The sequence below is a fragment of the Parastagonospora nodorum genome, assembly GCF_000146915.1.
Source record: "Parastagonospora nodorum SN15 chromosome Unknown scaffold_27, whole genome shotgun sequence".
Classification (NCBI taxonomy): Eukaryota; Fungi; Ascomycota; class Dothideomycetes; order Pleosporales; family Phaeosphaeriaceae; genus Parastagonospora; species Parastagonospora nodorum.
This window is the reverse complement of record NW_001884575.1, coordinates 341,641-354,891: the sequence shown is the minus strand read 5'-3', so window position 1 is coordinate 354,891 and position 13,251 is coordinate 341,641. Positions and strand designations below refer to the sequence as shown.

Sequence of the window (13,251 nt, the reverse complement as noted above, 5' to 3'; positions counted from 1 at the left end):
CGAAAATGCTTGTGCTGTTCACGCATGATGAACAAGCACAGGTCGTCATCCATACGGCAAATATGATCTTCAAGGTAAGACATACTATGTAGAAATGACTAGAAGACGTCCACTAACAGCGTGTGTTTGCGTTTGTAGGATTGGGGCAACATGACCCAAGCTGTATGGCGGTCGCCCATGTTACCACTTCTCCCTAGTTCAGCCGTAACAGATAAGACAGATGATACTGCACACCCAGTTGGTAGTGGAGCGCGATTCAAAGTCGACCTTCTACGATATTTCAGTGCGTACGGAAAGCGACTGGATAGTCTGACAAAACAACTTCGGGACTACGACTTTTCTTCTATCAAGGCAGCATTTATCGGTAGTGTACCATCACGCCAGAAGCCTATTGCCACAAAACCGGCTCAGCAAACATCATTTGGCTGGCTCGGTCTCGAAGAGATTCTGTCCAATGTACCGATCACAGCGAACGCAAAGAAAGCGTCAGCACCACACATTGTCATGCAGGTTTCGTCAATAGCGACTCTAGGTGCAGCTCCAACCTGGCTCAACAAGTTCCAATCGGTCCTTTGCCGTTCAGCTGCTGGCCAGTTGGAAGAAGCCCCGGCAGCATCCAGTTCGAAACCTCCCAAGTTATTCTCCAAGGGAGGCATGTCGAGTGCAAAGCAAGACAAGCCACTATCTCCAAAGTTCAATATCATCTTCCCAACATCCGACGAGGTCCGAACTTCACTAGATGGCTACGACTCTGGCAGTTCAATCCACATGAAACTGCTATCCATACAACAGCAAAAGCAACTCGAATACCTGCATCCTCTATTTTGTCACTGGAAAGCAACACCAGACAGCAATTCAAAAGGACAGGCTATGCGTGGCCCTGCAGCACCGCACATCAAAACCTACATCCGCTACAGCGATGAGAAGCACAAGACAATCGACTGGGCAATGGTTACTTCGGCCAACTTGAGCAAGCAAGCCTGGGGCGACGTCGTGAACAAGAAAGACGAGACGTGGATCCAGAGCTGGGAAGCGGGTGTTGTGGTCTGGCCGGAACTGTTCGCTGAGAGCAAGGAGGCGATTATGGTGCCGGTGTTTGGAAAGGATATGCCTGGCACGGAAGATGTGTCGAGTCAAGATGTGAACAAAGGCGCGGATGAAGGGCAGGCTGGCAAGACAGTCATCGGCTTCCGCATGCCGTACGACCTGCCCTTGACACCCTACACAGCAAAGGAGAAGCCATGGTGCGCACAGATGCCATCGGCTGAGCCAGATTGGATGGGTCGAGCATGGCCCGGGTATTAGCCAACTTGAGCACGCAAGTACCAGTGCTCAATCACGAAGCATCATGCACGGATTGGAGCAAAGCAGCATAACAACAGACTATATACCCATTCGAAGCTAGAAGTACAGCACACACGCAAAATCATCCACATTCATAAGTGATATCCTGGTATTTATTTTTCCTCCTTCGATATTCAAAGCATTACCGCCACAGCATTGTCACAACTACCTAGTGCCAGGCCCGAACAGGTCTATGAGCGGCCGTAAGCCTGGTCAACTTCCTTTTGGTACTGCTGCAATATACCCTTGCGGTTCAGCTTTTGGGCGGCGGTTGTGAGACCCTAGTGATGATGTTAGTATCATGGCCTTTCAAGTTGAAACCAGTATATGCAAGACTTACATTCTGCGGCGTCCACTCCTCGTCCGCCATAACGACACCTTCAATCGTCTCAAAGCCCGCAAGTCCGCCCTTGCGTCCCGCATCCTGCAGCTGCTTCAACACCGCATTGTTGAGTTTCTTGTCGTGCACGAGTTCCTCGAGATGGTCGCCCTTGACGCCCTGCTCAGCCGCGAGTTTCTTAAGCGCGGGCTCCGCCGGGACAATGATAGCGACAGGTTTCTGGCGATCCTCTGCAGCGTAGACACAAATGTTGGCCACGATAGGCGCGCTGCGGTATACCGATTCGAGTTTCTCGAGCGCAATGTACTCGCCGGCCAAGGTCTTGACGAGGTTCTTCTTGCGGTCGATGATGCGGATTTGACCGAGGGAGTCGAATTCGCCAATGTCGCCTGTCTTGAACCAGCCGTCTTTGGTGAAGCTCTCTTCGGTCTCTTCGGGCATGTCGAGGTAGCCGCTGACGACGGCGCCGCCGCGGATCCAAATCTCACCCTGGGGAGGGTTGCTCTTGGCGAAGTAGCCGGCGTCGGCGAAATCGACGAGCTTCATTTCAACGCAGGCAGGCATTTCACCGAGGGCCTGGTCGGTCCATGCGAGCGGGTCCATGACGGCTCCCATGGCGCAGGTCTCAGTGAGACCGTAGCCGGAAATCATGGGTGTGATGGCGACTGAGATGAAGCGCTGGGTCTCTTTGGAAATGGGACCTCCACCATTCAAGCAGATTCGCAGCCTTCCTCCAGTGGCCTCCTTGACCTTGTTGAACACAATGGTGTCGAGAAGACCACTGCCTGGCAGGCCAGAGCCCAGCAGGAAGTTCTTGGCTGCGTATGCGCCCCAGAACATGTTGCTCTTGATCGCACCACCTGAGTTAACTTTGTTGACGATTCCCTTCTTTACGGTCTCCCACACCTGGGGAACACCGACAAGGACCGTGGGCTTCAGCTCGCGGATGTCACCAGCGCAGTTGCGTACGGAAGTATCGGACAGTGTGCGGATAGTGCCATATCCGAGAGTTCCACCCCAGTAGAGCACGGCATTTTCGAAAACAAACTCGAGGATGTGGGCGGCGGGAAGGTATGCGAGGAGGACATCGCCGGGTCCGAGATACTTGCCGACAATAACATCGACACCAGCAACTACTTTTGTCAGTGATTGTTGCGTACGTAACATAGAGAGCACCTACTCGCAGCAACGACGTTGCGGTGCTTAATCATGACACCCTTTGGTGTTCCTGTGGATCCAGAAGTGTACATAATACATGCCAGGTCTTCGCCCTTGGGAGGAATGGGCTCGGCAGGGTTCTCCTCGCCCAGCTTGATGAGCTCGTCAAAGCTCATGACCTTCAAGTGCGGGTGGGCGCTGGTCAGCTTCTCGATGTCCTGGGGGTTCGGGTCGTTCTTGGTGCCGTAGATGACGACCTCAATGTCCTTGGCCTCTTTGAAGGGGTTGATGAGCTTGGGCAGGAGCTCTGGGTCGGTGAACATCAGCTTGGCCTTGGTCTGGTGCATCGAGTGCTTGAGGCCCTCCTCGCCGAGCGTGTCATACGCCGTGACAATAGCCAGAGACTGCGAAAGGGCGCCTGTACAAGTCAGTGATGGCCGTCACATGCAGTTTCGAGATGCCCACCGTGCGCTGAAGCCAGCCATTGCATGCTCGTCGCGGCAAACAGATGCAGCCGGTCCTCAGGCTTGAATCCAAGCTTCTGGATGGCTGAACCTGCAGCAAGAGCAATCTTCTCAAACTCGACGAAGCTCTTGTATGTGTATGAGCTCAGCTCAAAGTACTCCCAGTTCTTGTCGACTTCCTGCTCCTTGCCGTCGACCATCTTCTTGATCTTCTTCGTCTCGACAATCTTGTTGACGATCCGTCGCGATCCGACGGCCTTTGCGTTGCCAAACTTGTTCGAGGCATGGCGCAGGACTTCGTACATGGTGGTGACTTCTGGCGAGGGGACCATCTTGAGCTCCTCTTTCGCGGCGAGGTTGCGGCGCGGTGTGGTCTCGCCCTCGACTGGCTGTGCGCCGGCTGCTTCGGTGGTATATGGGCCTTTCCTCGTGGCCTGGGCCTGAGGCGCGAATTTCTTGAGGTCTTGAGGCATGACGACGGCCGTGTGGAATATGCTGTGGTCGTGTGTGAATACGTGAAGGAACAGGGAGAGGGGTATCGCAGAAAACAACAGGAAGAGAAGCGCGCGTGGGTATATGGCCGCCAGTGAAATGCAGCGGGTCGTGCGGATGTGAGGGCTGGGGGAGGAGCTCAACGGTAAGTTATAGTGAGCATCACTGCTCGCCCGCCAAACGCCGCCAAGGCATGTGTCCAAGCTCGAGAGCAATGACGCACCAAATCGGGGAAGTGCGCTAGGGCAACCGTCGCCAGCTCCCAGCTCCACCTCAACACGTCGGAAGGCTGCCAATTCGACGCCTGCAGAGCGCAGAGCGCAGGGCCAGCACAGAGATCGACAGCGCGTCGCCTTCTAGATTTGCGACCCTCTTTCGTTGTGTTTCTGCAGCGCACCTCTTGTATCACATCAGCACCGAGGTACACCAGCATTCCAGGCCACCCAAGCCTGTAGACGAGCCAAGAGCCCGTCCAAGGCAAAACTCCTCGCTGAGACTTGGTCGTCTCGCGTGCCCTGCATCACGAGCCCTGCACTTCTCCAGACTCAGACAAAGCAGCGTTGGCCGAGGCCTAGCCAAGTCCCTACTCCGCCATACCAGACGGGTACAGCCACAATGGACCTGTCCAAAATCCTGGGGACGCATCCCGTGGCCGATGCTGAAGAAGGTGTGTAGAAGTATCGAGCTCTGGCCCTCGGCACAACGATGTGCTGTGACCATGCGATTCGCTCCACCACACCTCACTGTATTACATCCGCCACTTTGCAGGCACCACATAAGGGTGTGTATGACTAAATGCTCATACTGTGGCAGAGGCGTTTGTCGTGTTCTCGCAAGATATCCCTTCTCAGTCACTCGGCTTCATCGACTCGCAAGCATCTACGCTCGAAGTAAGCGTTGCAGGCCATGATTTGGTCGTCCACCAGTCGCCAGGGTTGCTGAACTCGAATCGCAAGGAGGGCACGACAGGAGCTGGTAGGTGTGGCGTTTTGCCTCTTCATTGTCCATCCACTCACGTGCAGCCGTCATCTTACATCTAAGAATCTCCAGGCTGGCCTTGATCCCCACATTTCTCTTTGTCGAAAACAATCAGCTTCACGCAATTCACACTTGAATTTCAAGCATGCGTGGCTTGAACATTTTCTACTTCCATGTCAAGTTTGCAACCTCTCCAACCCACACCAATCACTCGATTCTAGCAATATACAATACTCTCTCTTCCACAATATAACCCATTTCCCACGTCTTTATTCGCTATCACATCTACAAATTCTCCATCTTCAACCCCTTCATCCATATCCACACCAACTAACTTGCCCCAGTCGTATGGAAAATAACCCCCCTCTTCGCAACCTGGCTCTCCTCCCCCACCTGCCCGCTCTCCACCCTCCTCACTCCCACCTCCACCATCCTCGAACTCGGCGCCGGCGTCTCCGCCATCGTCGCCCTCACCCTCGCCCCCAAAGTCTCCCGCTACACCGCCACAGACCAGGACTACGTGCTCAAATTCCTCCGGCAAAACGTCGCTGAGAATATGCATGTTATGTTTCCAAAGGCTAGAGCGGGGAAGGGGAAGAAGTCTGTAGGAGGGGAAGAGAGGATCAAGGTCGAAGCGCTGGATTGGGAAAAGGACGACGTCAGGGATAGACAGGCGGTGGATGTGATTGTTGCGTGCGATTGCATATACAACGAGTCACTCATCGAGCCGCTGAATAGTACGTGCGCGGCGCTGTGTCGATTGCGTGCGCGCGACGAGACGCCGACGGTGTGTTTGATTGCGCAGCAGCTGCGGAGTCCGGACGTGTTTGAAGCGTGGCTGAAGAGTTTCCACGACAAGTTTGAGGTGTGGCAGGTTCCCGACGATATGTTGGGGCAGGAGTTGAAGGAGGGGAGTGGGTTTGTTGTTCATGTTGGTATTGTGCGGTGATGAGGGAATATACATCGAGTCCATATATACAATGGGAGTATTCTAGATGGCAGACACCATCATCTAGTTGGCATAGTACTCCAATCCCGTTCCCAGCGTTTCGCACTGCTGCAGCTCCCGCCACGCTTCATTCCTGACATTCAAGTCCAAGACTCTTACCGGCTTCGCGTTGCTAGCGCCAACGGGATCCCAGGTCCCAGCTTTGGCTACAAACATGGTCGTGTTAGTGAAGCCCCTCGCGCTCAAGTAGTCTTTGGCAGGCGTCGGGTCACCCGTGCGCGCGAACGCACTCCACGAATCGACAATGTACTGACTGAACGGGATGTCGTTCTGATCTCTCGGGACCTCGCCCTGACTAATCGTTGTTCCAAAGACGGCATACAACTCGCCTGAATGGCACTTGTAGAAGGGCAATGTCGGGTCGCCAAAGGGGTGCGCCGGAGTGACAGGGGCTTCGCAAGCAGGCGGGTTAGGGCTGTATCCCGCAATCTGGTATGCGCGATCGAATTCGTATGCGTATATTTTCTTGAAGACGTTGTTCTTGGCTTGCGACATGGGCAGTACTCTGGGTCGAGGCTAACGGAAGATGCGGTCCGTGGACACTCGCGAGGTCAGATTGAACAAGTTCTGCGTGGTAAGGGCGTTGTACGGGATTGGGAAGACCGATGGATTGTCGATGATAGTGGAGACTGGCAGACTGGCCGCGGCGTAGACGGCGGTGAGATTGAGTGATGTCGGATAGGTGATGAAGTTTGAGCCGTCGTCGTGCATCAGGCCGGCCAGGATGGGTATGGAGAGCTTGGGGCCTGTTGAGGAGAGGGAGAGGCCGGAATTGGGGAGGAAGGTGCCATCGGCAACGGGGAATCTGGATCGCGTTAGTGTACAGTCAAACGTAATACATATTTTCAACAACGTGTTGAACTTACCTGACAAATGTCTTCTGGCTATAGAGCGTCAACGCGTCGATCTTCCTCAAGCAGTCGATCACGTCGCTCGCATTGGTACACCCTGACTCGCTGATAATAGCCATGGTCTGGTTGGCGTACGCTGACATGGGCTTGTATGTTGCATATCCAGTGTCACTGCCTGTAGCAAGCAACGGCGAGCTCTGCATGATGGCACCTGCAACCTTCTTGCTTGCTTGTGGGGAAGCAAGTAACGCCCTCACAGATGCCGAGCCTGCGCTTTGTCCGAAAATAGTGATCCTGTCCTTGTCACCTCCAAAGTCTTCGATATGGGCGCGAATCCAGTCCAGGGCAGTGCTCTGGTCGCGGATTCCTTGGTTACCCGTCACGGTTGTGTTCTCTACTGAGAGGGCTCCAAGCGTGCCCAGTCTGTAGTTGATTGTGACCGCCACGACGTCTCCTCGGGACGCAAGAGCACTTCCATCGAAGGTCGTATCACTGGCAGCACCACTAGTAAAGCCCCCACCGTATATCCAAACCATTACTGCCTTCTTCTTGTGTGCGGCAACTTTGCCGTTGGGCAGGTATGGTGTCCATATGTTTAGCGACAGACAGTCCTCGCTGCACGTCTTGCAGTTCAGCTGGATGCATGTTGGGCCATACTCTAGCGCAGATGTGTTGGGTGCGGGCGGAAGGTAGACTGATTGCGCGAAACGTGCAGGTATGGTTGCATAGTTGAGGCCCAGGAAACGGAACGCTTTGCTTTGTCGAATGCCCGTGATAGTCGCGTTGTTGGTTGTTACAGTTACCTGGGAAGCAGTACCGTTCACTGTGTTGGAGCACAGTGCGGGCAATGCGATAGAACAAGCAGTGCTCGTGATCGTGCCGTCGACATTTATTGCTCGACATGCCGCCGTGCTGTTGCCACCAACCCAGAATGTGCCAGCATTATCGCTGTTCTTGTCATGGGCAAGGAAGCGCAGGAAGCCCAGGTCCTGCTGCAAGCCGTCTGGGTTCCAAAGTGATGTCCCAAGGGCAGCGCATCGTGAGGCAGCGCTCGAGTAGCTGCATTGGGTGCGAAGCGCGACAACTGCTGCATTTCTTGTAGTATCGTTGCCGTAGAGGTCATTGTGAGTGACGATGGACAGATCCGAACCGACAGACTGAGGGCTCACTGCCGCCGTGACGACGGAGAGAAGCGGTAACGAAAGAGACAGGAGACGAATCATTGCGGACATGACGAGAATCGAGAAGGCGTCATGATGCAACGACGCCGTAGGGCTATTGTAGCCACGATGTAATTAGATAATCTCAGAACCTACCGTCAGGCTTACCCCACGATGCGGAGAAGTACCGCGAGCTTGACTCGTTTGGTGCTACTTTTCTAAACTACGGTTGAAATGATGAAGATGTACAAGGCAGTGCTGGAGTCTCGCCTCGGCTGCGAGATGGAGCGAGCGCGTATTGAGCAGCATCTCCGTGACGAGGTCCCGTAGATGGTTCTACGCCTTCCCAAGGCAGGACAGGCTGAAGACATTTGCAGGCCTACGAGTCGTGTTGCTGTGTAATCAAAGAGCGACGTGTAGCGTCAGGCTGCATTGTTACGGACGTGAGTTGTAAGTCGCAATCTCGGGAGCCGTCTGTGCAAGGTGTGCGCGGACGCGCCCAGACACGGTCCTGTTTGTTTGTGTAGGGTGAAGGCTCGGGGTGAAGATATGCGAACGCTGCGCGGGACACAGGGCGGTCCAGGGCGCCCAATCTCTGGGGAACAGGCTGGACTGTGTGTCCATCCGTGCTCTGGCGACGCGACACCACGCAAAGGTCGCGTGAAATGCGAGAGCTAATAGAATGGGGCTACGGATGGGTCGGAGCTGTTGTTGTGCTCGGGTTCACTGTGCTCGGCTGGGTAGCAGGCAGATGGTGGCAGCGACGGCTGCGGATGACGTTGGCCTTTATGCACGTTTCAAAAGCGCGGTTTGAAGCGGGGGCAGGCCGTCCTTGTCACGCCCTCACGACAGCGACGGCCTCTTCACGACGCCTCTCGGAAGTTTGTCGGTTTGTCGGACCGGGCGCACGCCGTGGACGCGAGGAATGTTTCGAGCAGCAGACATTCCATGCGCGCGGTCAGTGTCGGTCTGTTTTCATCATCACAGAGCTCAGGCCTACGAAGGCGAACGGCAACGAACATGATCGACATCCCAGCGAAACTCTTGCCTAGGTGACGCGCCTTGCCCCTTCCGCACTAGGCACGTGGTCCCACATGCTTCACAGCGCCTCATTGGCCGCGTTGTCGCTGCCGTCTCATCACACAATTCAGCGCCCCTTCCGACTCTGTTGCATCTTTTATCTCTCGCGATGCCGGCGGTCGTCCTCATGGTAGACCCTGGCCACGCTCGTCGAACAACATGCCCTCTACTCAGTGCGCACTGTCGCGCCAGAGCCGTCGTAGATATGATTCGCCGTTGCTCACTGCACGCTTTGCTGCTAATTTCAGCATTCTAGCGTTCTGCGCTCCTTGTCCATGCCCGAACGAAAGCTGGACTCGCGCACAGACCTCGTTGCTGAACTAACCGAATGCGCGATTCCTCCTCATTCGCACCTTTGCAGTCCTGCATTCACCACTGACTCCGTCGCCTCGACCAACATCCTCTCTGCCACCCCGAATCGCTAACAGCGCAGCCTCCGTGGTCGAACTCGTCGCCCTTGACTGCGCGCCCTGCTTCCTTTGTTGCCGTCGCCAACCACGCCCTCCGAGACCCGCCTCTCCCTCCCTCTCTCGTCACCTCTCCTTTACCGTGCGCGCACCACATGGACACGTCTGCCCACGAGCTCAGCACCCTCTTCTGATGATAGCCGTGCCTTTACGCGTGCTCCGTGACGTTGCAGTGCCATTTCCCACGCCCTGCTCCTCGTCTGCCCACGCTCCCGGACACGAAAGCCTCTTCTCCAGGCCCCCAGCTCCGCGATAAACACTCGAATCCACCCAGAACGCCGGCAGTCCGCTGCCAGTCATCGTTAGATTCGTTGGCGTCGTCCGTGCCAGTTGTGCTTTGGTCGTTGTCGCGTAGGGCGTCATGCGATCCAAAGCACGTAGAGCCTGAGCCACCCACAATACCATCCCACAGTTCCCTTGTTCAGCGTGTCTGCCAGATTATGACTGACGTCTCGTCGGTCAAGGCGCACGCTGAACCTCAGCCAGCTCCTACACCCACGCCAAACGGTACCACACCACCCCCCTACACTAACGGCTCTCCCATCCCGGACGGGACGATAGAGGAAGAAGAGTCGTCCACGATCAAATGCATATGTGGCTTTGCCGACGATGACGGCAACACCGTCTTGTGCGAGAAGTGCGACACATGGCAGCACATCGTGTGCTACTACGAGTCCGCCCAGCATGTCCCAGACGTGCACGAGTGTACCGACTGTGCTCCACGCCCTGTCGACAAGACCAGCGCATCCGAAAAACAGCGCTTGCGACGAGAGATGCTCGTTGAACGGAAAGGCCGACCAAAGACCGCAGCCAAGAACCCGAAGAAACGTACCAAGGACACTTCCGGTGCCGTCCAGCCTAACGGGTGGCCGTCGCATACCACCGAATTACACTACAACCCCGAACGAAAAAGTGGGAGCCCGCGAGATCAGCCTCCACCGAATAAGCGTCCAAAGACCAGCCATCGCACCTCCAATTCCGTGAGCATCAGCCAAACGCCTGCTCTCGTTCCGGCTTCTCGCAAACGGGGTGCTTCGGTCATGCTGAACGGCCACAGCCCCGTCAAGTCTCCAACCAACCAGGACGCGTCGTTGGAGGAGTTCTCTTCCGAGTTCATGACCCTCTATCGGCAGTCAGAACCACCCTCACCAGACTCAAACTCATATACCAGCATTGGTGTGGCCAACGACATCTCGACATGGCTAACAGATCCAGAAGCCTTGGCTGATGCCAGCGGAGGCAAGAAACCACACGACCTTTTCTCACGAATAGACCAACCAATACACGAGCTCGGTGCACCCAGCATTGCCAAGCAAATCGAGGTGGACTCTGGCATAGTCGCGCATGGACAGCACCCGCAGTGGCATTTCATCACGGTGGATGAGATTGTTGCTGAAGGCGGATACATTGGCGAACTCAAAGGCTTGGTGGGACGCAAGGAAGACTACTTCTCCGAACCCTCGAACCGTTGGGAGCTTCTGCGGCATCCCGAACCCTTCGTTTTCTTTCCACCCCACCTTCCCATATACATTGATGTTCGGCGAGAAGGCAACATCCTTCGCTACGCAAGGAGAAGCTGTGTGCCCAACATGCACATGAAGATCTTTATCGAGTCGAGCAACGAGTTTCACTTTTGCTTCCTTGCCTCACGACAGATTGATCCAGGCGAGGAGCTTACTGTTGGTTGGGACATCGACTCTGAAGTCTTCAAGCAGCTAGCAAAGGTTGTTACAAACGGCGCAAAGGACGGCTTCAGGAAAATACAACCATGGGCTTCATGTGTGCTAGCCAACTTTGGCGGGTGCGCGTGCGACACCTCGACGGGGCATGAGTGTCTTCTCGAGCGCGCTCGCCGCAGCACGATTGCCGAGCAGCCCAAACCCAAGGGAAGAAAGACAAAGAAATCGCAGATCTCACCTTTGAGCACAGGCCATGCCACGAATAGCCGCGCGGGCAGCGAGACGTTGAACCACGATGTCGGCGATGACGACCAAATGGACGCTAGATCCACATCGGGCTCCCGCAAGTCTAGTAGTCGTGATCACACGCCAGCTACGCACTTCTCTACCGAGGGGGACCTGAAGATGTCTGAGCGTGAGAAGCGAAAGCTTCAACAACAGGAAAAGCTGTTCAAGCAGATGGACTTCGACGCCGATCACAAGGGCAAAAAGGGCAAGCGGAATAGCGCCGGGTCTTCCCTGAACACGCCCAGCCTGTCATCCACCGTAAGGCGCTTCTCCCGAGCGTCACTTTACGATACTAATGCCGCTGTACAGAAACGCTTGGGTCATCCGGAACCCTCCCCATCGGCGCGACATCGCGAACACAGCCACGGTGTGGCCCGTAAGACGTCCGGCAGCTCGACGAAAACCAATGGCCGCGCTGCACCCAGACCGAAGCCTGTATACAAGGAAGCTTCGACACAAACAGAGGATGGCAGCCCTGTTGCGCCTCAGAGCTGTGCAAGGCCACGCGACATGAAGCCACCTCTATCGTTCAAGCGCAAGCTCCTACAACAAGCCCAAGAAGACAAGATCCAGCGGGAACGCATCCGATCTACGTCTGTCAAGATGGAACGCAAGTCACCCACCCTCAAAGACGTGTCCTCGAATAAACCCTCGCCACTGCCTCCTTCTCCGCCGCTAGAGGAGCCGTCGGCCATGGACACCTCGACCGGGCCGACTGTCGATATCACACCTCGCGAGCCGACTCCGGCGAAGGAGACAACGCCGCCACCCATCGTTGATGTCGACATGGAAGAAGTCGAAGTCACTACTCCGAAGCCTACCGAACAAAAGGAAGAGGATATGACAGATGCACCTACTCTAGATGTCTCTCCAAGGACCTCACATCCTCCACTCAACCCCCCGGCACCGCCGTGGCCATCATCGGCACCTCCCGCAGAAGAACCTCAAAAGGCCGTCGATCTACATGTCGATATGCCAGCAAAGTCTGATCTCGTGAACCCTGCTGAGGCTGCTCCTGTGGCCACAACAGGTTCGGTTTCGAACGTTCTGGCCGGGAGCGCCATCGCACAGTCCCCTGGTAGCTTGACGATTGGATCGCCTTTCTCTCCAGCGGTTAACAATGCCGTCAACCCCATACCAGCGCGGAAAAAGCTAAGCTTGAGTGACTACACCAGCAGAAGAGCAAAGCTAGCTCAGACACATTCCACGGGCTCAAACTGTACACCACCACTTGCGGCCTCACAGTCTACGAGTTCGCCAACCTTGTCGACGGCTAGCCTGCCGGGCAACAATTCACCGCCACGGAAGAGTGTCGAGCCAGCATTACCACCTTTGACAGAAGAAACCAACCCACCAGAACCGACACCTGTCGCGACGGTGGCCTCTACTTCTCCTTCGACATGAGCGACACGAGTTACGATACCCCGCTCCTTAAAGTGGCCCTTGCCCATTTCTGTTTGTTATGCTATACGGCTGGGGATTCTTACCTGGCGGACCGCCGGACGCGACGCTTTTCCCGCTCACACATACTCTATTCTTTTTTCTGAATTGGAAATGTACAACATGTAATCGCGACAATTGTTCACTTCCTCTTTCTCTTCTTCCTCTATTTCTCATCGACCAACCTGCCTGCTTTTCTTGGTCTGCTTTACGAATCTTACTTTGGATGACGGGATGGGACAGGACAGTTTTAACCTTTCCTAAGAAAAGCCGGGACTAGGTTAGTCTTCTTTATTTCTGCGCAGCGAGGGCGGGATGTGCATGGAGATGAGGGTGTGTGGGTGTGTGCTGAAGAGGAATCCGGTCTACTGCAGACCGCAAGCGAAACTCGCGCGGATACGAAAGTTTCGAACAAGTTAACCATAAATAAAAGAAACAAGAAGTCTTTTCTACACACAATAATGAGGATATGTGTACTTGTAATGTGAATATGAACACACT

At 55.1% G+C, this 13,251-nt stretch overlaps 5 protein-coding genes across 5 annotated transcripts; 3 read left to right on the top strand and 2 right to left on the bottom strand.

Annotated features, from left to right (window-relative positions):
• Positions 1-150: 150 nt before the first annotated feature.
• Positions 151-1,305, top strand: SNOG_13643 (hypothetical protein; the record flags this gene model as incomplete). The annotated part of the gene is made up of 1 exon (XM_001803797.1): positions 151-1,305. The coding sequence occupies one exon, from the start codon at positions 151-153 to the stop codon at positions 1,303-1,305; it is 1,155 nt and encodes a 384-aa protein (XP_001803849.1).
• A 123-nt stretch (positions 1,306-1,428) lies between these two features.
• Positions 1,429-3,779, bottom strand: SNOG_13642 (hypothetical protein; the record flags this gene model as incomplete). Its single annotated transcript, XM_001803796.1, has 4 exons — positions 1,429-1,625; positions 1,685-2,817; positions 2,865-3,260; positions 3,308-3,779. The coding sequence occupies 4 exons, from the start codon at positions 3,777-3,779 to the stop codon at positions 1,536-1,538; spliced, it is 2,091 nt and encodes a 696-aa protein (XP_001803848.1). The 3' UTR covers positions 1,429-1,535.
• Positions 3,780-4,413: 634 nt separating this feature from the next.
• Positions 4,414-5,725, top strand: SNOG_13641 (hypothetical protein; the record flags this gene model as incomplete). Its single annotated transcript, XM_001803795.1, has 3 exons — positions 4,414-4,465; positions 4,612-4,773; positions 5,121-5,725. The coding sequence occupies 3 exons, from the start codon at positions 4,414-4,416 to the stop codon at positions 5,723-5,725; spliced, it is 819 nt and encodes a 272-aa protein (XP_001803847.1).
• Positions 5,726-5,788: 63 nt separating this feature from the next.
• SNOG_13640 (hypothetical protein) lies at positions 5,789-7,868 on the bottom strand (the record flags this gene model as incomplete). The annotated part of the gene is given in 3 exon segments (XM_001803794.1): positions 5,789-6,288; positions 6,307-6,590; positions 6,652-7,868. 3 exon segments carry the CDS (start codon positions 7,866-7,868, stop codon positions 5,789-5,791), a joined length of 2,001 nt encoding a protein of 666 aa, XP_001803846.1.
• A 1,915-nt stretch (positions 7,869-9,783) lies between these two features.
• Positions 9,784-12,587, top strand: SNOG_13639 (hypothetical protein; the record flags this gene model as incomplete). Its single annotated transcript, XM_001803793.1, has 2 exons — positions 9,784-12,529; positions 12,556-12,587. The coding sequence occupies 2 exons, from the start codon at positions 9,784-9,786 to the stop codon at positions 12,585-12,587; spliced, it is 2,778 nt and encodes a 925-aa protein (XP_001803845.1).
• Between the last annotated feature and the right edge of the window lie 664 nt (positions 12,588-13,251).